General features: G+C 45.2%; 1 protein-coding gene across 5 annotated transcripts in view; it reads left to right on the top strand.

Annotated features, from left to right (window-relative positions):
* Positions 1-464: 464 nt before the first annotated feature.
* The window catches only part of NUB1 (negative regulator of ubiquitin like proteins 1), a 30,220-nt gene continuing 7,973 nt past the window's right edge, over positions 465-22,711 (top strand). For 3 of the 5 annotated variants that reach the window (XM_036356133.1, XM_036356129.1, XM_036356134.1), the window contains exons 1-8: positions 1,222-1,342; positions 5,001-5,118; positions 8,223-8,390; positions 8,741-8,799; positions 9,693-9,763; positions 15,924-16,106; positions 16,434-16,522; positions 19,499-19,605. In XM_036356133.1, coding sequence (XP_036212026.1) covers positions 5,002-5,118; positions 8,223-8,390; positions 8,741-8,799; positions 9,693-9,763; positions 15,924-16,106; positions 16,434-16,522; positions 19,499-19,605 — 794 coding nt within the window. In that variant the 5' untranslated portion in view covers positions 1,222-1,342; position 5,001. Of the gene's footprint in view, positions 787-1,221; positions 1,343-1,408; positions 1,534-5,000; positions 5,119-8,222; positions 8,391-8,740; positions 8,800-9,692; positions 9,764-15,923; positions 16,107-16,433; positions 16,523-19,498; positions 19,606-22,711 lie in introns of those variants that run through there. The other 2 variants (XM_036356132.1, XM_036356131.1) reach the window with 2 other exon arrangements.

Below are 22,711 nucleotides of genomic sequence, written 5' to 3'. Positions count from 1 at the left end.
TCCCCTCTGTGATGGGCAGGGACCCTGGCAGACATGGCACCTTCGGGAACACTCCTCTTCCTTTAAATGGATGTAGGCGCACATCCCACCCAAGGCTTCCTCCCAGAGAATGGAAGGGCACCACGAGGGGTCCACTCTTCGGGCCAGTGTCAGAGGCTACACAAAGCTCCTTTGGGACCGTTTTAGGCAGGGCTCCCTGGTGTTATTCTAGACCCAATACAGCCGTTTTTGGAAATGTACTGCTGGGGCTAATCCTGGGAGTTGTCCTGGTGTAGTGACAGCGGCAGACCCCAGCCCAAGGTCTTACCCACCGTGCCCGGTGGGCAGTGTCACAGTTATGGCCGCTGAGGCCGAGCGCTTGGTGGCTCCCCAGGAACCCGCTGCCCGCACGCAGCACCTGTGCTTACAGCCGCACGCAGGGCGGCGCTCGAGCAGGTCCGAGGACGGGTTCGGGCTGGAAAGGAGAGGCCAGCGCTTCAACCAGCCAGCTCTCTGCGACCGGGCTGGCCTCGTCTTCCACCGCAGCTCTGCCAGAGCCTGTGCTCACCCCCCGGAGCTCTGCCCGGTCCTCAGGACATTTCTCCAGCCGCCCGTAGCTGTTCCGCGAACGTCAGGTTCCCTCACCTGGACGCACGGACACAGCCCAGGCCACAGGTTGACTTGTATTTACCGCAGCTGGCGCTCTGGAGGTTGGCGGATCTACGACATTGAACTGGTCTAAGAGAGCGTGGCGCACGCGAGGTTAGCGGGGCCTGCGGCGGCAGAGAAGCTTCGTCCGCACACGAGGTTAGCGGGGTGCTGGGGGGGAGGGGCGGGGGGGGAGGGCGGGAGGACACCGGAGGCCTAGGACGGGCGAGGGGGCGGCACCCGGCTGCAGGAGGCCCAGACCTCCCTCCGGGTCCTCCTGCAAGGCACTCTGGCCTCTTTCAAGGCTTTTGGAAAAATGAAGCCAGACTCAATTCCTCTGAAGTCGGACAAACTGGGTCGGGCCCACGCTTCCCATTAGGTTCCCAGCGGCGAGGCCCGGTCTCCACTGCCTCGCGCTCGGCCAGGTTCACGCTCCGGCCCCGCCCCTACCACAGCCAGGCCCCGCCCCACCTTTGCTTTGGCCACGCCCCCACAGCCTACTCGCCAGTCCGCTTTCTTCCTGCCTAAGGCCCGCCCCGTCTAGCCCCGCCCACAACCCTTCTTTCTGGCCGCGAGAGGGCGGGGCGGGGCGGGACGGGCAGCAGCGGCGGCAGCGGCGGGGGGGCGTGGCCGGGCTCACCCGGAATGAAAACCAACGGCGGCCGCCGCTGCATCCGGGCATTCCGCGGGTCCTGGTGGCGCAGTGGTGTCGCAGGTGAGGAGACAGCGGCCGAGCCTCCAGCCCTGGGCCGGGGTCTCCTTGCCGCCGCCCGCTGCCCCTCGTTCCCGGCGCGACCCCGACGCCTCCCCGCCCGCGGCGGGCGCTGGGCGTCCTGCGTCGAGGCCGGGCCGGGACCGGGGCGGCGGCTGGGGGTCTGGACGCTCCCGCGGTTCGCGGGGCCCGAGGTTTGCGCTGCGCTGGGCTGGGCGAGGATGGCGGGGTATTTCCGAAGGACCGAGGCCGCGTGGGAGGGAGACGGAAGTGTGAGCACATAGACGCGAACCTCCTGAGCCGGCGAGCGCGGATCCGGGCGCCGGTGTCCGCAGATGCCATTGCGGTTCATTTGCAATCAGAGCCAGATTTTCTCTGCTGTTTAGTGGGAGAACACGGGTGCTCTTCTCCAGCCTTGACGGTCTGATCCAGTATTTCCCACTTCCTTCCCTTACTCTTATTTTTAAATACAGGAACTTTTAATTTTACGTATAAATATATTTGAGGAGCACTGGGTAAAGGTTGCGTAGATCAGTCTACTGCAAAAGCGAAAGTGAAAACTTAAGGAGGTTGATAACGTTTCACTTTCAGTTCCGAGCGGCGAATGGATTTCTGCTTTGGGGGCTGCAATGTGGAGCAGGGTGTGGCACCCACGGTACTTCCAGTTCTCCAGTTCAGATGGAAAACCGGTGTTTTAAACCTTTTTTCCTTTGGGTTGGACTTGAAGTCTGTATCCTCGCTTTTCTGTTGTCTGTAACTGAAGTTTTGTCGGTTTCACATTATGGTTTCATCTTCCTCAAAACATGAGTGGGGCGGTGCAGACTCTGTTGATTTGCTGGTGGGTGGCGTGCGGGGCGCCCACTGGGTGTCTGAGACCCTTTGGTCAGGTGATGGCAGAGAGCTGTGCATTCAACCTTCCAAATATTTTATTCAGAATTTCTGAAATGTTGTGAGCCGGGAACTGGTTTTTGTGTAGTGGTCATGTTATTTGTTTGTAAAGCGAATACACGTCGGCCTTCTCTGTGCTTTTACTGTGTGAGAAGCAGTTGGTGCTGCAAGGCCCCTAGACAGTGATGGTGAACCTTTTGAGCTAGGCGGGTCGGCATTTTGAAAAACCCTAACTTAACTCTGGTGCCGTGTCACATATAGAAATTTTTTGATATTTGCAACCACAGTAAAACAAAGACTTATATTTTTGATATTTTATATATTTAAATGCCATTTAACAAAGAAAAATCAACCAAAAAATGAGTTCGCGTGTCATTTGACACGCGCGTCATAGGTTCGCCATCACTGACCTAGGATTCTCTCTAGGTCACCTGGACAAACGCACCCCACCCTCTTCGGATGTGTTTGTTCCTTTCTCCTCCCTGTCCTGATGACCCTCTTTCTCTCCTCCAAACTGATATAAAATAGAATAGATTTGGAGTTTCTTTTAAAATCCTTGTTTATGGGATACACTGAAGTTATCACACTTGATTTTAAAAATCAGGTGAATTGGGGCCCTGGCTGGTGTGGCTCAGTTAACTGGAGCGTCATGTGGTACCCCAAAAGGAGGCGGGTCGATTGCAGTCAGGGCATACACCTGGCTTTCAGGTTTCATCCCCAGTCAGGGTGAGTGGGTGAGGCAGCCGATGTTTCTCTCTCTCCTCCTCTCCCGCACGCCTTCCCTTCCACTCTAAAATTAGTAAAACAAATCCTCGGGTGAGGATTAAATTTTAAAAACCAGAGCCACATTGGCCAGGGCTGATTTTTTTGAGCATCATCCATTGCATTGAGAAGTTGCTGGTTCCATTCCTGGTCAGGGTACATGCCTGGTTGCAGGCTGGATTCCCAGTAGCGGGGAGTGTAGGAGGCAGCCAGTTGATGTCTCACTCTCACATGGATGTTTCCCTCTTCTCCCCTCTCTCTAAAAATCAATAAATTGTTCTTTAAAAAAAAAAAAATCAGGTGAATTGGGTTTTGGGGAGTATGGAATACAGGTCCTGAATAGAAAAGTTACTTATCTAGGTTACATTAATTCCTGTTTTTCTTTTTTTATCCTTACCCGAGGATATTTTTTCCATTGATTTTTAGAGAGGGTGGAAGAGAGAGAGAGAAAGAATTGGTTGCCTCCCACACATACCTCAACCAGGCCAGGGATCAAACCTGCAACTGAGGTATGTGCCATTGAGCAGGAATCAAACCCGAAACCCTTTGGTCTGAGGGTCGACACTCTAACCACTGAGCATACTGACTAGGGCTAACTCCTATTTTTTTTTGCTCCCTGGAACTTATCTTCATTCTCAGTACCTAAGAACTTTCTTTTTTGTTTTGTTTGTTAATCCTCACCTGAGGCTATTTTTCCATTGATTTTTAGAGAGAGTGGAAGAGAGGGGGAGAGAAACATCAATGTCAGAGAGAGACATCCATTGGTTGCCTCCCACATGCATGGCAACCAGGGCTGGGGATTGAGCCTGCAACCAAGATATGTGCCCTTGACCAGAATTGAACCCGGGACCCTTCAGTCTGTGGGCTGACGCTCTATCCACTGAGCCAAACAGGCTAGGGCCCTAATAACTTTCTTTAAAAAAATTTTTTTGATTGATTTGAGAGAGACAGGAAGGGAGAGAGGAACATTGATTTGTTGTTCCACTTATTTAATCATTCATTGGTTGCTTTTGACCAGAGAATCCACAACGTTGGCGTATGGGGACAACGCTCTAACCAACTGAGCTACCAGCCAGGGCAGGACCTAATAACTTTCTACTTTTTACTGCTTGTCTGATTTGGCTGCACTTTCCCTTCCAGCTATTCCCTGACCCTGGCAGCCTCACCGAACCCTTTGACTGCTCTGCTACTGAGGTTCGAGTAGCCAGCTCCGTTGCTGGCAGGTGCTTCTTTGGGAGAGGGCAGTTACGTACATAGGACAGAGAAGCAGCAAGAGACTTGAGACAGAATGCAGAGTCCAATGTTGTAGGCAGAAGTCCCAGAGCTAGTGATGGTGCTGGCTAATTATGTGACCTTAGCTGGGTCATTTTTCACAAACCCGGGGCCTGGGTTTTCTCAGCTGTAAAATGTTGGTTCAAGCAGTTGGTGTTAAATATGTAGGTCTGCTGTTGTGCTGTTGTCACAGAGTATCATGCAGTACTTTTCCTGTATTGTAAGTGCTGAATTTTAAAAATTCAGATACAAAGAATATGTATTATTGATAGTCCACATAAAGTTTTTCTTTATGCTTATCTATCAGAGTGTTTGTTTCATGTTAAACTAGCCAAAATACAAGAGACTTTATAAGCTCCGTGTTGAGTTTCTTAGAAAAGTTCACTACTTTAGGGATTCATCTTTCTCTTATTTTATCTCTTTACATAGCTTAGAGAATAATAGGTTAACAAATAAAAAGGTGTAATAGACCTTGCTACATATTAGCAACTTTGAAATACATATTTAATGTAATGTATAATTGACTGTATAAGAAATATATATCCCAATACATATAAATATGTATATTTTAGAGAAGTCTGGAGCTAGTTAAAATCTAACCTACAAGTAATTCAGATTAAACTGGAGTGGGAAGAGTGTAGGAGCACTGCTTATGCTACAAAACACATCAGCATGTAGGCAGTTATAAAGCACCTTGAGATGTGTGGGGGTATCATTGCTGCACTGTTTTGCTTTCAAGGATGGCGCAAAAGAAGTATCTCCAAGCAAAATTGACCCAGTTTTTAAGGGAAGACAGAATTCAACTTTGGAAACCTCCTTATACAGATGAAAACAAAGAAGTTGGTTTGGCATTGAAGGTATTTATCTTTTAAGACATAGATAATTAGCAGTGTTACAAGTCTCCTTGGTGTCGACATAAGAATGTCCAAACCTGTAGAAATTTGTATAAGTTTATTAGAGTTTTTATTTGAACCAAACAGAGTACAAACCTGGAAACAAGATCTTAACAGACTGAGAAAAATGCTTCCCAGAATGACAGTTTGCAGTTTCTTATATACATTTGGAATTAAGAAGGGAATTTAAGGGAGATTACATGAAATCAAGGGAGAAAGCAATGTGGGGGATGAGATTATTTCATTTTTAAAAAATATATTTTATTGGTTGTTTTACAGAGAGGAAGGGAGAGAGAGAGAGAGAATTAGAAACATCAATGAGAGAGAAACATCAATCAGCTGCCTCCTGCACATCTCCCACTGGGGATGTGCCCACAACCAAGGTACATGCCCTTGACCGGAATCGAACCTGGGACCTTTCAGTCCGCAGGCCGATGCTCTATCCACTGAGCCAAACCGGTTTCGGCTCATTTTTAAATATATTTTTATTGATTTCAGAGAGGAAGGGAGAGGGAGAGATAGAAACATCAATGAGAGAGAAACATCAATCAGCTGCCTCCTGCACATCTCCCACTGGGGATGTGCCCACAACCAAGGTACATGCCCTTGACCGGAATCGAACCTGGGACCTTTCAGTCCGCAGGCCGATGCTCTATCCACTGAGCCAAACCGGTTTCGGCTCATTTTTAAATATATTTTTATTGATTTCAGAGAGGAAGGGAGAGGGAGAGATAGAAACATCAATGAAGAGAGAGAATCATTGGTTGGCTGCTTCCTGCTTGCCCCCTCCTGGGGATAGAGCCTGCAACCTGGGCTTGTGTCCTCTTGGATCATAGGTCGATGCTCAACCTCTGAGCCACAGTAGCCAGGCCATATACTCTCTTTATTATCTTCACAGCACTATCTAAAGTTACTAATCTGGCCCTAACCAGTTTGGCTCAGTGGATAGAGTGTCAGCCTGCGGACTCAAGGGTCCCAGATTCGATTCCAGTCAAGAGCATGTACCTTGGTTGTGGGCACATCCCCAGTGGGGAGTGTGCAGGAGGCAGCTGATCGATGTTTCTCTCTCATCAATGTTTCTGACTCTCTATCCCTCTCCCTTCTTCTCTGTAAAAAGTCAATAAAATATATTTTAAAATAAAAAAATGAACTTATTAATCTGGAGACTACCTTTGACCTGCTAGTGTGGCAGTACCAGTGCCAGTGAGTGAGTGAGTGTTACGTGTGCAGGGTGAGTGTCCTGGGTGGGGCTCAGCCTCCCTTGTTAACTTGGTCTGCTAGGAAGCAATTGCTCCCTCTCCTGTGGCTCTGTTCATTTTCCCAAACTACCATCTTTTCCCAGTAGTTTTTCATGGCATCAGAAATGGCCTTATTCGACATAAGTGAAATTTCTAGAAATTGAAAATTTTCTGCTTTTTTGAGCAGAGAAAAACATTAATTTTTTAATAGAAATCTATTGGAATATCCTAGCATACACTTCTGCTTTCTCAGTCTGAGTATCTTGAGATAAATGATATAACATTTATCAGGGATGAAGGATTGTCATGAGGGTGTCAGATTGTCCTGTGTTGTGACACAGTGATGCACTTGGAAGGTGACAACTGTATCAAGGTCTTAAGAGTTTTCCTATCTCCTATCCCTGACAGGCCTCACTTTTTACTTTTTGCAACCACCTTCTGACTTTTCTGAATTTGCTTATTATTATCTCTTGGCTCAGAAGTTAGGTGTGGCGTGATAAGAAAACTATTTGGTTCCTGGCACAGAACTCCTAAAACCCTGGGCGATAGGAGTATCTTTTGTTCTAATTAGGCAGCTCTTGGCAACAGCTTCAGGATGGGGCTGGTCACCAAAAGTCCAAACTGATTAGAGGCTTGGGACTCAGCCCCATCCTCCAGCCTCTGGGAAGGGGGGAGAGGAGAGGGCTGGAGAGCCAGCTAATCACCCTTGCCCAATGGTTTAATCACTCCTGCCCACATAATGGAACCTCCATAAAAATCCCTTAAGTGGTGGGTTTTGGGGAGCTTCCAGATTGGCAAACTTATCCATGTGGTGAACCCCAGACCCTTTCAGACTCCACCTGTTTCCCTCTCTAGCTAGATGTTCATTTGTGTCCTTTAAAATAAACCATAATAGGAAGTGGAGCACTTTCTTGAGTTCTGTTGAATAAGTCTAGCAAATTATTATTTTACAAGCAGTATCAGTGATTCAGAATTTTCTTGAATTTTCTGTTAAGAAAGTTATTTATGTTTACCCTGACTTGTTCTCACAAGTTAGAAAACTTAGAGTGTTTTCTCTGTTTTGTGTTTTCTCCCTCCAGTGGAGTTGATTAGTTCACTCTTTCTTTTTAAAAAATGTTATTTGTTGATTGATTTTAGAGAGAGAGGAAGGGAGAGAAACATTGATTTATTGTCCCACTTATTTAATGGATTTATTGATTGCTGCTTGTATGTGCCCTGACCGAGAATTAAACCCGAAACCTTGGCATATCTAGGATGACGCTCTAACCAACTGAGCTGCCTAGCCAGGGCATGTCTTAAAATAATTTTTATATATTACAGTCGCATAAGTTATAGTCCACTTGTCTTTTTTCCCTAGAATAATCTCAGTTATTTTCATTTTTTCTCTTGAGTCTGTTTTCCTATCCTTGATACCTTGCAAGATATCAGGCCTGGCCACTTTGCTCAGTGGTTAGAGTGTCGGCCAGGCCAGAGGATTGACGGGTCAAGGATTCGATTCCTGGTCAAGGGTGTGTATCTCAGTTGCAGGTTCAATACCCAGCCCTGGTCAGGGTGCAAGCAGAGACAACCAATAGATGTTTTTCTCTCTCTCTTCTCTCTCTCCCCTGTCCCCCCCTCCCTCCCACTTTCTCTAAAAATCAATGGAAAAATATCCTCACTCTGTGGGTGAGGGGGAAAAAAAAGGTATCAGGCCAGCCTGGATTTCACTATAATATGACTACCACTCATCAGAGATTTTTGCCTTCGAGTCATCCATGTGCTATTCTGTATTTTGACCTCCATCTTATTTTGGGTTGGTACTACACTGAACTGTTTTCTGGTTTTTCTTAGGACCTTGCTAAGAAGTACTCTGACAAGTTAGAATGTTGTGAAAATGAAGTAGAGAAGATAATAGAAGAAATACGTTGCAAAGCAATTGAGCGTGGCACAGGAAATGAAAATTATAAGACAACAGGAATTGCTACAATTGAGGTATTTTTACCTCCACGACTAAGAAAAGTGAGTAATTTTCTCAAGTTTATGTAGGTAGTAATGCCTAGTTAACTTAGTGAGGTAATCAAATAAATTATGATATATTTTTTAAAAAGCTATAATCCAGCCCTGGCCGGTGGCTCAGTTGGTTGGGTGTTGTCCTGTGCACCAAAAGGTTGCCAGTTCCATTCCCGGTCAGGGCACATGCCTGGGTTGTGGGCTTGATTCCCAGTAGAGGGTGTGCAGGGGGGAACTGATTGATGTTTCTCTCTCTCTATATATATTTATATCTATCTCCCTTCCTCTCTCCCTAAAAATAATAATAATAATAAAGAAAGCTATAATCCAGTTATTTTATTTGTCTGATTTTTAAATAGGATAGGAAGAACCTCTTAGAAACTCGATTGCACATCACTGGCAGAGAATTGAGATCTAAGTAAGTATTCGTGTGCCTGGTGCCCCAAACCTTTTAAGTTGGGGCATTTGATTCTGGTGGCCAGCCTGGAAGAGAGAGAGGGCAGGTGTTAGTCTCCTCACTTTATGGAAGGGAACTTGAGGCTTTGAGGCTGCAGGACTTACAGGCTCACACTGGTAGTGAAGGACAAACGAGAACTCGACTCGCACAACTCTTCATTTCCTGGTAAAACTCGAGATCAGGTGGGAACTCCAGGTCCACCATCTAACAAGCACTTGATGCATGTGTGACTAATGAATGACTAATATAAATAGGAGACAGCTGGGGGTCACCAGGTCCTTAACTTTGAATTTTATTCCTTAGTACCCTGATAACTTGCTGAGCCATTCAGCAAAGTGTTTCAGACTGTTGGCCCATCTATAGAAAGAAAAAAATACCTGCCTGTCACCTACTAGCGAAATTCTAACTTTTGAGACCTGGTCAGTTGTTTCACTCACTGGTGAGTGTCTCCAGGGCTAGCCAGCCCATATTTCTGAAGCTGATTTTTCTCATCTTCTTCTTTGGTCTGCATCAGGGCTGTTAGGGATGGATTGAGGATTGTGTGGAACAGCTCCTTATTATGGGCTCCTCCTGGGGGCTGCAGAAGGTACAGAGAATGGATCTTCTCCTGATGGGCAGCTAGGGCCCTGCTGTTTAAATGGCTATCCTGCACCAGTGTCTCCACTTCATGAGGAAACAAGTAAATAGCTAGTTTTAAAAAGGACATTGTCTCTTGCATATCATGAAGTGATGTGAGTCAGTAAATTGAAGTACTGGGTGTTTCTGAGTAAAATGTATAAAATAGCTAATCATGGTTAAACTATTTAAGGGAAAATAACAAATTTGATTACAGTTTTCACTGGCTTATTTTACAGAATAGCTGAAACCTTTGGATTTCAAGAAAATTATATCAAAATTGTCATAAATAAGAAGCAACTTCAACTAGGTATGTTATGACAAAAAATGCAGAATTTAAAAATAAAGTTAATATAGAAATAATGGCTTTGCATCTTTTTTTCTCTTCCCCTATTCACAAATGTCTAGTGGTTTTATTGCATATATAATCCAAAACCAATTATTTTAGAGTTTACTAAAATAAAAAAGTAAAGCAGCAAACAGCTTTTCTAATATTCATTGTCTGCTCTGTGCTAGTGGGGAAGAAAAACATTCAGTATTGTAATGCTTGCTTGGTGGTGATGAACTCATTTAGCCTTTATTTTTTTTGTCTGGGAAGCTCTTTATTTCATCATCTATTTTGAATGATAGCCTTGCTGGATATAGTAATACTGGTTTCAGATCATTGCTTTTCATTACCTTGAATATTTTATACCATTCCCTTCTGGCCTGTAAAGTTTCTGATGAAAAATCAGCTGATAGCCTTATGGTAGCTCCTTTGTAGGTAACAAATTGCTTTTCTCTTGCTGCCTTTAAGATTCTTTTTTTGTCTTTAATTTTTTGCATTTTAATTATGATGTGTCTGGGCATGGGCCTTTTTGAGTTCTTCTTCTTTTTTATTTATTTATTTATTGATTTTTTACAGAGAGAGATAGAGAGTTAGAAACATCGATGAGAGAGAAACATCGATTAGCCGCCTCCTGCACATCTCCTACCGGGGATGTGCCTGCAACCCAGGTATTTGCCCTTGACCAGAATCGAACCTGGGACCTTTCAGTCCGCAGGCCAATGCTCTATCCACTGAGCCAAACCGGTTTCGGCTTTTTGAGTTCTTGCTTGGGATTCTCTGTGCCTCCTGGACTTGTGTGACTTTTCCTTCACCAGAGTAGAGAAGTTTTCTTCCATTATTTCTTCAAACATGTTTTCTATCCCTTGCTCACTTTCTTCCCATTCTGGTACTCCTATGATGCGAACATTAAATAAATTTCCCGTTGTCTCACAGCTCCCTTAAGCTATCCTCCTGTTTTGTTTTTGTTTGTTTGTTTTTTAAATATATTTTATTGATTTTTTTAGAGAGATAGGGGGAGGGACAGAGAGCTAGAAACATCGATGAGAGAGAAACATCGACCAGCTGCCTCCTGCACACTCTCCACTGGGTGTGTGCCCACAACCAAGGCACATGCCCTTGACCGGAATCGAACCCGGGACCCCTGAGTCCGCAGGCTGACGCTCTATCCACTGAGCAAAACCGGCCAGGGCTCCTGTTTTTTAATTGTTTTTTCTTTTTGGTTCTCTGAGTGATTTTTTTCTACCCTGTCTTCTAATTCACTGATCCAGTCCTCAGCTTCCCCTAATCTGCTGTGTATTCCTTCCATTGTATTCTTTATTAGTGCAATGTCATTCTTCAGAGTTACTGAAAGGTTCAGAGTGGGTTGGGGTTGCACACCTATGGCATGAAGTCATAACATATCAAAAGAGATTTTTATTTCAGGCACCTAAGTGCAGTTGGGCTGAGACCAAGAAAGGCATCAGTGAAGAGAGCAGGGAGAGATAGGTTTTTATTCATTTTTGCTGGCTGTAAGTGGCTCTGCTGACATAAGGGTCCAGCCCGTCCTTGGTTCCTCCCAGCGTCAGGTGACTAGTAGTTATCTGAGCCATGTGGTGCTCAAGGTTGCAGGCTTTCTGCAAAATATCTGCTAAATACAATAAGTTTTTTTCTGCCCTGTTTTATTCTCTTTAACCCTTTGAGTTGTTATGTCTTCTCATGCTGTTGAGCATCTATGCATGCAGTCATTATTCTGAACTCTATGTCTGATAAATTTCTTATTTCCATTTCATTTATCTCTTCTTCTGAAGAATTCTCTTGTTCTTTCATTTTTGGTCTTGGTTTTTGTCTCCCCATTTTGGCTTCCTGTTTGGGTTTGTATCTATATATTAGGTAGAGATGCTATGTCTCCCAGTCTCTAGTGCATGACAGTGTCAGACGCTGAATTCCCTGTTTGGAGCTATCAGCAAACCACAGCTTGTGGCTCCCTCCGCTGGGGCTGGGTACCTTTGGAAAGGACCAAGATGTGTACAAGGGTCTGCTTTTCCTAGCCCTGGGCCCTGACTTAGATCAGGCAAAGACTCAAAGTCTCCAGAGACCTGCCTCTGCCTGTAATCTGATTGTATTCAGTCTTGATTAACCTCAGGCTATGGACCACAGGGTGGGGCAATTTCTTCTGCCTTCAGGCTGATTGTTATTCTTAGTCTTTTAATGCAGCGGTCACCAGCCGGTGGTCCACGGATCACTGGTGGTCCATGAGGTCCAAAAGGTTGGCGACTGCTGTTCTAATGGGCACCAGAGAAAGATGTTCTCTGCAGCATGAGGGAGTGACTCAGCATAGTAAACCAGGGTGTTTGCCTTTCGAGTTCTAACCCCAGAGCCACCCAAACTTTATTTCTGCTCACACAGTTCCAGTCCAGTCTGCCTTCCCTCTGCTGGAGCCCTAGGTGAGTGGCTGCACATGAAATTTTGTGTGCTGGCCCTTTAAGAGGGTGCCTGCATTTCTAGCCATCTCTCCTTGGCAGACAGCAACCCTGTTGCTTTTCACAGCCAGATGTTATGTGGGCACCTTTCTCAGTTCTGGTGCTCTGGGCTGAGGAGCCCAGCTTGGGGTTTAGACCCCAGAGTTCTCAGTAGGAACCTCCTACAGCTGAGATATTCCTCCTGTTGAGTATGGAAGGCCGGCCAGCCCTTTCGCACCTCCACCCTTCCTACCAGTCTCTATGAGGTCCCCACTTTCCATACTTGGTTATCAGGGTTCTCTCCAGCTAGTCTATAGTTGGTTATTCAGGATGGTTTTCCTGTATTTTAGTTGTAATTCCAGTTTGGTCTTGGAAGCATGTTAGTGTGGCTTCCAATTACTCTGATGCCATTTTTAATCTCCGTACTGTGGTTTTATTATAGATTTAAAATCTAGTAAAACAAGTCCCCTCTTGGTTCCTTACCAGTGTGACTTGGCCATCAGTAGATCTTTATGTCAAGTTTCTTTAAAATATATATATACTGGAGGCCCAGTGCACGGATTCATGCACCAGTGGGGTCCCTCGGCCTGGCCTGCGGGGATCAGTGGATGCTGGGGTCCAACCCCAGTGGGTCCAGGGGTCCCCAAAGGCGTAGACGGAGTTGGCAAAGAAGGAAGGACATGGAGACAGTGTTCAGTTGATCAGCAGCCTAGCCAGGATCTCCAGCCAAGTTCTGGTCTGGATCTCCAGAGAGGTTCTGCTGTGGATCTCCAGCGAAGTTCTGATTAGGATCTCTAGCCAGGTTCTGTGTCCATGTTCTCTTTCTAGGTTCTCCAGGTTCTCCAGCCAGGTTCTGTAGCCATGTTCCCTCGCTAGGTTCTCCAGCCAGGTTCTGTCCAGGTTCTCCAGCCAGGTTCAGTCACCAGGTTCTAGTCAGGTTCTCTTGCCAATTTCTGTAGTCAGGTTCAGTCCAGGATCTTTTGCCATGTTCTCTCCAGCGAAGTTCTTCTGTCTCTAGATTCTGTGTAGGTTCTGTGTCTAGGTTCTGAGTTCTAAGTTCTGTGTCTTGCTGTCTTGTTACATCTGTATTTATACCAGTTGATTCAATCCTATCAATCTCTATTACAAAGGTTAGGGCGTTTCTATCTCCATTCCAGGGAGTAAAGATTATGTAGCTTAAGCATGATTATTCATAGTTAAAGTGATTAATTACCCGCCTGGCACTTAGTTAAGAGGTTTTATTCCCTCCTTAACTTCAGGGGAAAATCCCTACCTGGGGAAACAACCTTTCTCAGAGACCTTGGTTAAAACACATAGTGCCAAGAAGGTGAGCAAACATATTAAGAACAGTATGCCATATATGCCAGGTCCCTTGAAACAGCAAGCATGGACCGGCTCCCGGCAAGTGGACCTCCATGCCATTGCAGCCCGCCCTTACCGGCCAGCTCGTCGGGCTCCAGCCCGCTGTCTGCATCAATCCACACTAGTGGCAGGTAGCCAGGGAGGAGCCCGAGCCTGGGCTGGGTGACGTGCCACTCCCGCTCATCCCGGCCCTGCTTCACCTGCCACCACTGTGGCTTGGGTACATGAGGAGTGTCCGTGGGAGAGGCTTGTGCCGCCGTAGCTGCGCTTGCCAGCCATAAGCCCAGTGTCTGTCAGCTGAGCAGTGCGCCCGCTGTGGGACTGCACTGACCACCAAGGGGCAGCTCCTGTGTTGAGCATCTACCCCCTGATGGTCAGTGCGTGTCATAGCTACTGTCCAGCCGTCTGGTTGCTTAGGCTTTTAGATATCTGGGCTAGAGGCCCGGTGCACGAATTTGTGCATGATTGGTGTCGGCTGGCCTGCCCTGATGGCCAGCAGGGGGACGGGCATTTTGCTCCCCCCCGATCGGGGTGTAGGGAGCTGATTGGGGGCTGGGGCCAATCAGGGCCCGGATCATGCTGGTTGGTTGTCACAGTGAATGACATAGCCACTGGTCGTTCCGGTTGTTCCACCGTTCCAGTCACTGGGCTTTTATATATATAGATAGCCCTAGCTGGTTTGGCTCAGTGGATAGAGTGTCAGCCTGCGGACTAAAGGGTCCCAGGTTTGATTGCGGTCAAGGGCACATGCCCGGATTGCAGGCTCGACCACCAGTGGGGGGCATGCAGGAGGCAGCCGATCAATGATTTTCTCTCTTTTTTTTTTTTTTTTTAAATATATTTTATTGATTTTTTTTTTTACAGTGAGGAAGGGAGAGAGATAGAGAGTCAGAAACATCGATGAGAGAGAGACATCGATCAGCCACCTCCTGCACATCCCCCTCTGGGGATGCGCCCGCAAACCAGGCACATGCCCTTGACCGGAATCGAACCTGGGACCTTTCAGTCCACAGGCCGATGCTCTAGCCACTGAGCCAAACCGGTTTCGGCCAATGATTTTCTCTTATCAATGTTTCTGTCTCTCCCTCTCCCTTCCCCTCTCAAATCAATAAAAATATATTTAGCCCTAGCCGGTTTGGCTCGATGGATAGAGGAAGGGTCCCAGGTTCAATTCTGGTCAAGGGCATGCACCTTGGTTGTGGGCACATCCCCAGTAGGAGGTGTGCAGGGGGCAGCTGATGTTTCTCACTCATCAATGTTTCTAACTATCTCTCTCCTTCCTCTCTGTAAAAAAATCAATAAAATGTATTTTACAAAATAAAGTAAAATTATATTTAAACATATGTATATACGCATATATACATATATATACACACACACATATATGTGTGTGTGTGTGTGTGTGTGTGTGTGTATATATATATATTATATCCAAATAGCATTTTCCAGAACTGTGTTCAGATTTTTATATTTGTAGTTCCTAATTTTTATTTTAAAATCTGTTTGCATTTGTGTTTACCATTTTTCATTTTGGTGGTGGTTTATTTGTATCTTTGACTTAATTTTTGTTAGGTTTATATATTTGATTATATTTTTTATTGATTTCAGAGAGGAAGGGAGAAGGGAGAAAGATAGAAACATCAGTGATGAGAGAGAATCATTGATCAGCCACCTCTTACATGCCCCACACTGGGGATCGAGCCTGCAACCTAGGCATGTGCCCTGATGGAGAATCAAACTGATCTCCTGGATCATAGATTGATGTTCAACCACTGAGCCATGCTGGCTGGGCTTTGATTAATTTTTTTCATAGAGCCAGCTTATATATTAGAAAACTGGGTCCTGGAAGATAAGTAGCTTACTCAGGGCCTCCAAGTTAGAAGTGATAGAACCCAGGGTCTTTGCTCTTAACCTCGACAGTAAGTGACTTCTCCCAGTGCACTACCGCATCGTGGCTGCTCTTTCACTGCTCTGAGTTGGGTGGGTTACTTCTCGAACCAGGGGGTAGGAAAATTCGCGTATTACATTTTCTCGTTTTCTTGTTCTGTTGTCTAGTGTAGTGCTCTCCCAGTGATAGTCTCAAATATGTATTGCTTCAGTCTGATCTAATGATGAAAGTAAAGCAGATTGGAAAGAATGAATTAGTCAGCTCTGTTTTCACTGGCTGATTTTACCCACTGGTTAATGGTCATAGAGTTACACAACCAAAGTTAAACGTGTCCTCGCCATGTGACCTGGCAGTTGGCAAGTGCTAAGGCAGGTTTAAGAATCCCGTTGAGCATGGAGAGAGTGGCCTGCTACGTGGAAGGGCTTTTTACAGCGTGCATTTCTCATTTTCACAGGGAAAGCACTTGACGAACAGGGAGTGACACACAACGTGAAAGCCATGGTGCTGGAACTAAAGCAGTCTGAAGAGGACGCAAGGAAGAACTTCCAGGTCGAAGAAGAAGAGCAAAATGAAGCCGAACTCAAAGAAAAGAGAATTCAGAGGACAAAGAGAGGACTAGAGATACTGGCAGAGAGAGGTACACGGGGCTTTGGGCTTTTCACCTCACTGAGTACTTCAAGGTAGCAGCCAATCCTACCATGTGGGGACATTACAGTTCTCATGGCTTTTCTTAATATTTTTATTTTATTTATTTATTCATTTTAAATGTATTTTTATTGATTCCAGAGGGGGAGAGAGCGATAGAAACATCAATTCAGTGCACGGGATGATGCCCCATCAACTAAGCCACACCGGCCAGTGCTCTCATTGGTTTTCTTCCCAATAGTTTTAACATTTTAAGTATGTATAACCGTCATTGCTTTTTAACATTGAATTCATAAAGTTCCCTTTGGCCTTCTTGCAGGTGAGATGGTGGATCCAGAAACCACACCATACTTAGAGATAGCTAACCAGACGGGCAGATCAATTAAAATTCCTCCATCAGAAAGAAAAGTAAGTACTGTAAGAAATTTACAGCCCTAGCTAATTTGGCTCTGGATAGAGCTTTGGTTAGGCCTGCGGACTGAAGGGTCCCAGGTTTGATTCTGTTCAAGGGCACATGCCGGGGTTGTGGGCTCGATCCCCAGTAGGGGACATACAGGAGGCATCAGATCAATGATTCCTTCTCATCATTGATGTTTCTATTGCTCTCTCCCTCTCCCTTCCTTTCTGAAATAAATAAAAATATATTTTTTAAAAAGTTAGGGCTTGTTCTTTTTTTTTTTTTTTTTTTTTTTTTTTTTTTTTTTTTTAAGGGGAGAGAAAGAGAGAAACATTGATATGACAGAGACATTGATCTGTTGACTCGCACACACATCTGACCATGGGGTGGGGATCAGACCTGCAACCCAGGTATAGGCCCTTTTTTTGTTGTTATTACATATTTGTATTGATTTCATAGAATTAGGGAGAAGGAAAGAAAGAGAGAAACATCAGTAATGATAGGGAATCATTGATTGGCTGCCTCATGCATGCCCCCTACTGAGGATTCTGCCTCAAACCCGGGCATGTGTCCTGACTGGGAATCAAACCCTGATCTCCTGGTTCATAGGTTGACGCTCAACCATTGAGCCATACCAACCAGGCCAGGAATCAAAACCGCAACCCTCCAGTGCCCGGGCCGACATTCTAACAACTCAGCCATACTGGCCAGGGCACTTACAGCTTGTTCTTGGATTTGCTGTCGGAACAGAGCTGGTTTTCTAGTCATTTTATCTTGGAATGTTACAAAGGATCAAAAGCAGTTTTCTGTCTCCAGCTTAAAAACAGGATAGAACCATACAATGCACAAAGCATATTCACTCTGTGATTTCCAAGGCAGAGGTACAAAACAGCGACCTCACTGTCTTGTAGCAGTGACTTGGAACATTCCCAAGTGGTGCGATGCCCTGCCTTCAGTATTGGGGGTTCGGTGGGGTTGATTTTGCTAGAGGGCCAAGTCCCCTAAGGGATGGATTAGAGTGGGAGGCTGGGGAAACTGTGTGGTTTGGGGAAAGAATGACAGGTGATTCTACTCTGTCTCCCTTGTCTTTCCACTCCCCCAGCCCCTGTTCTAGAATTTGGAATAGGTAGGAGGGTGGTTTTACCTTTGAACACATCCAAGGGGTTCTCTACATAGCAGCACTGTACAACCTGGACCCTGAGCTCGGTCTCTAAGCTGCAGTCCAGTAACTTCTTACAGCAAAAAAACTAGTGACTGGGTCTAGGTAATTTTAACTTTCCTACCTTTAAAGGACAGTCTTGAGGTTTCACTATATGAATTACAGTGGGGCCTTGACTTACGAGTGTCCCGACTAACGAGTTTTTCGAGATACAAGCCGTCTTTCAGCCGATTTTTTGCTTTGAGTTGCGAGCTAAAATTCGGGTTACGAGCCAGCTTCAGATACCCCACCGCTAGTTGGCGCAGCAAACGTCACAGTGAACGCCACAACATCAGCCCAGCATCACGTGTCTCACTTGTTCACTTTTTGATTTGACATACGAGTAATTTGAGTTACAAGCTCCGTACGGAACAAATTAAACTCGTAAGTCAAGGCCCCACTGTACTATGTTAAAATTATTGAGGATTAAAGTTAAGTTTTAATAAGAGAACTTTGTAGCTGCCAATGTATTGGTGTTTGCTTTATTGTTTTTTTAATTTTTTAAAAAAATGTTATTGATTTCAGCAATGAAGGGAGAGGTCTAGAGAGATAGAAACATCAATGATGAGAGAGAATCATTGATCGACTGCCTCCTGCACACTCCACAAAGGGGATCCAGCTTGCAATCCGGGCATGTGTCCTGACTTGGAATCAAACCGTGACCTCCTGGTTCATAGGTTGATGCTCAGCCACTGTGCCACACCGGCTGGGCTGTTGTTTTTTAAATGTTGGAATTATTTGTCCAATGCTCTCTTATATTAAACTAGTGGCCCGGTGCACGAATGACGTGCACATTGAAAGGAAATTAATTAGAATTCCTGGGGTGACACTGTGGCTCGAAGGGCATCTGCAGAGTGAGTGGGGTCCCTCCAGTAGGTGGGGTCCCTCGGTCTGGCCTGCGGGGATCTGGCTGCAACCGGCTCTCCACCATCCCCCAAGGGGTCCCAGAGTGCGAGTTGCTGTCATACAGGGTGTGGAATGCAAACACAAGTGTGCAGTAAACCAGATTCTGGGTGACAGTGCCCCAGGAACAGCATATCCCATGGCCAAAGGTGGAATCGCATGGCCCCGCAAGGAATTGGGCTCCCTCCCCTCTGGTTTGGGGTGCATCACTCGAGAACTGCTGCTGCCAAGTCACTGCAACTCGGCAGCTCCTGCGTTAAGCGTCTCCCCCTGGTGGTCAGTGTGCGTCATAGGTACTGGACGGTCAGACGATCAGACGGTCACTTAGCCTTTTATGTATATACTAGAGGCCCAATGCACGAAATTCGTGCAAGAGTAGGCCTTCCTTCCTCCGGCACTGGCTTCCCTCGCAGCCCTGGCTTTGTCATGCTTTTATTATTATAGATAGATGATGACATCCAGGTCATTTTGGAAAACTTTTGCAAGGTTGAATTACATAAGTGAAATAAAGCTTTAATTATATTTTCTTATTTTTTAAAAATATTTTTATTGATTTCAGAGAGGAAAAGGGGGGTGGGGGGAGATACAAACATCAGAGAGAATCATTGATTGGCTGCCTCCTGCATGCCCCTACTGGGGATCGAGCCCACAACCCAGTCATATGCCCTTGACCGGAATCTAACCTGGGACCCTTTAGTCTGCAGGCTAATGCTCTATCCACTGAGCCAAACCAGCTAGGGCTAATTATATATTTTTTAATTTGGGCTTTTAAATTAGGTGTGATCTTTTTTTTAAAACTTTGATTTCTTTAGACTTAATATGCTTTTAATATAATGTTTTATTATAGTTTAAAGTGATGTTTTTATAAATCCTATCTTTTTCCTAGGCCCTTACGTTAGCTATGGGATATCATGAGAAGGGCAGAGCTTTCCTGAAAAGAAAAGAATACGGAATAGCCCTGCCTTGTCTTCTGGACGCCGACAAGTATTTCTGGTAGGCACCTTTGTACTTGGTGAACACCACGTATAAGGAAGAGGCCCAAAATTATCCGCAGCACCCTCCCAACTTCTGTACACCGCAGACTTCCGGTTTTCACCCCAGGCAACGGTTAATGTGAAAGAGTGGTTACGGTGTAGGCCGATTTGTAAAGTATTTCTTTTTTAAATATTTCTAATTGATCTCTCTTCCCTGTAAAGAGTGTTGTAAACATACGCACTTACGTTTTTACAACACGCGTGTAGGTCATCATGTTTGTTTTCTGCAAGGTGTTGTCAGCCTGTACGGCCCAGTCTCCCGTCCCCATAAGCTTTTCACCCGTTGGCTTTGGTGTTGATGACCATTCCCCAAATCCAGTGTTTCTTTGAGGATGCAAAAGTGATACCTTCCTACTCCTTCTGCATTTGTTGCTAGAATTCTTCTGAAAAGAAAGTTTTCCTCATCAGCCGTTTGGTTATGCTGAGGTACTATTATACTGAAAGACAGAACAAAATGCTTGGTTCTTTTTCCTTATTTTCTTGTCCTCCAGAATAAATGAGTGTATCGCTTCTCAGCCTTTTGCCCAAGATCAAGTGCAGAATAAATGAGTGGCCTCCCTAGCATCCTCCAAACATGACGTTACCAATGAGGTTTTCTTTCTTTTTAAGTATCAATATGGATTTTAATACATTTGATGTGTTTCATACGTCAGTGCTTAAATTGGCCATCTGTGCCGGTGGGCAGGTCTTGCATCCTTTTGACCTAATCCTGGTAGTCTCTGGTCTCTGGTGCCCACAGTGTTCCAGAGTCATCGTGGGCATTTCCAACTCCACACCATGAGCCAGCAGCTTCCCAGGGACTCCTGTCCTCATAATGCAGTGGTTCTCAACCTTTCTAATGCCACGACCCTTTAATACATTTCCTCATGTTGTGGTGACCCCCAATTTCATTGTTACAAATTGAACATAATTAAAGCATAGTGATTAATCAAAAAAACAATATGTAATTATATATGTGTTTTTCCAATGGTCTTAGGCGACCCCTGTGAAAGGGTCGTTCGACCCCCCAAAGGGGTCGCAACCCACAGGTTGAGAACCGCTGGGAAATGGTACTGAGAGACTACGATCCAGGCAGATGAGACATTTGAAAAATAGATATGTTTGAAATGATCAAAATGACTTTAGTGTCATTTTCTTTACGATTTTGATGAATTCCCAAGATATACTGTACATTCAGGAAGATAAATACAAATGTGTATAGTTTGCCAACTGTATTGGCAGCACCCTTGGGTTTTAAGTGAGTAAATCCCAAATTAAGCAAAAAGATTTATTGTCTCAAATATTTGGGAGGAAGGGCGACACTAGAAGTTGCTAGGACAAGGGCTTGGTGCCTCTAGGCTTTTTTTACTCGCCTCTGTGTCTGCTGCTTGCGGAGCGTCCCTGTCACTCTCCACTGCTGCAGGCAGTGCCGGCTGGAAGTTAGGTCCTTAAAATGCAGGCACATTTTTCATTTCCTTCGATCGTTGTTCCTCATTCATTAGGGAAAATTTCAAACATATATAAAAATAGGGACGCCGAAACCGGTTTGGCTCAGTGGATAGAGCGTCGGCCTGCGGACTGAAAGGTCCCAGGTTCGATTCCGGTCAAGGGCATGTACCTGGGTTGCGGGCACGTCCCCAGTGGGGGATGTGCAGGAGGCAGCTGATCGATGTTTCTCTCTCATCGATGTTTCTAACTCTCTATCTCTTTCCCTTCCTCTCTGTGGAAAATCAATAAAATATATTTAAAAGCCGAAACCGGTTTGGCTCAGTGGATAGAGCGTCGGCCTGCGGACTGAAAGGTCCCAGGTTCGATTCCGGTCAAGGGCATGTACCTGGGTTGCGGGCACATCCCCAGGAGGAGATGTGCAGGAGGCAGCTGATCAATGTTTCTCTCTCATTGATGTTTCTAACTCTCTCTCTCCCGTCCTATCTGTAAAAAATCAATAAAATATATTTAAAAAAAATAAAAATAAAAATACTTTATAAAAAAAAATAATAATAAAAAATAAAAATAAAAATAGGGACTGGTGTAATGAATTCCTTGTACTCATAATTCAGTTTCAGCGAGCAAGACATGGCTGGTCTTTGTTGGTCTGTATGTGCCTCTCACTCCTCTGACCCTGGGCAAGTCCTCACAGTGATTCTCAGGTCTCGGGGAGCTCCTGAGCAATAATGATAATCCCTTCAGTTCACAGTAAAGCAACATGTTCAGTAAGTAGTAGATATAATCCAATAATACCTGTCAGTGTCTTTAAGTAGAGAATGACTTTTCTGAGAATCTGTTTATTAGGCCAACTTTTTAGCATAATTTTTGTGAGTTTCCCCTCTTCAATGAGGAGATCAAATCTAATGCAAGTTGGTCATGTAACTAGAAGTTTCAGTGTATTTCCTTTCGAACACTTGATGTTTCCCCTCTCTTCTCCAAAAGGGCTAGTAAACTTTGTCATACACCTCGGAGAGTGGTATGTAGTATGATCAAGAATCATTTCTTTCTTTACTTAAAATAAGAAATGGGAGTTGTGCTTTTGGCCAAGAGGAAATAACCAGGACCAGATTTATCCTCCCACCTGAAATAACTGAAAAATTGGGCAAAATGTATGAAAACATAGGTTTTTTGCAATTCAGGACAGTAGTCCCTGAGGTGGAGAAACAGAGGTGGGAGCCGTGGTGGTTACAGCTGCTGGGCAGGGAGCAGCCCTGCGTGGTCTCCCCCAGTGGAAGGTGAGCTGGGAATCAAGGAAGACCAAGGTGGCAGAGGAGAGAGCTTTGTGGAGTCCCGCGCCAGGCCTTCACCACCTGTTGTCTGTGTCCATAGGTGATACGTACTGTATGCATGTGAGATCTTTGGCTAACCTCTTCCCACACCTCTCTACTCCCCTCTGAGGTTCATCAGTCTGTTCCATGTTTCCATGCCTCTGATTCTGTCTTATTCACCAGTTTATTTTCTTCATTGGATTTCTTGTTCATTTATTTTGATTTATAGATTCACTTGTTGATAGATATGTATTTAGTGTTATTTTAATGTTCTTCTACCACTTTCTCCTCTTCTTCTTAAAGACTACCCTTCAACATTTCATGTAACTG

The sequence above is a fragment of the Myotis myotis genome, unplaced genomic scaffold (genome assembly GCF_014108235.1).
Source record: "Myotis myotis isolate mMyoMyo1 unplaced genomic scaffold, mMyoMyo1.p scaffold_m19_p_25, whole genome shotgun sequence".
In the NCBI taxonomy this organism is placed as follows: Eukaryota; Metazoa; Chordata; class Mammalia; order Chiroptera; family Vespertilionidae; genus Myotis; species Myotis myotis.
This window is presented reverse-complemented; position numbering and strand designations above follow the sequence as displayed.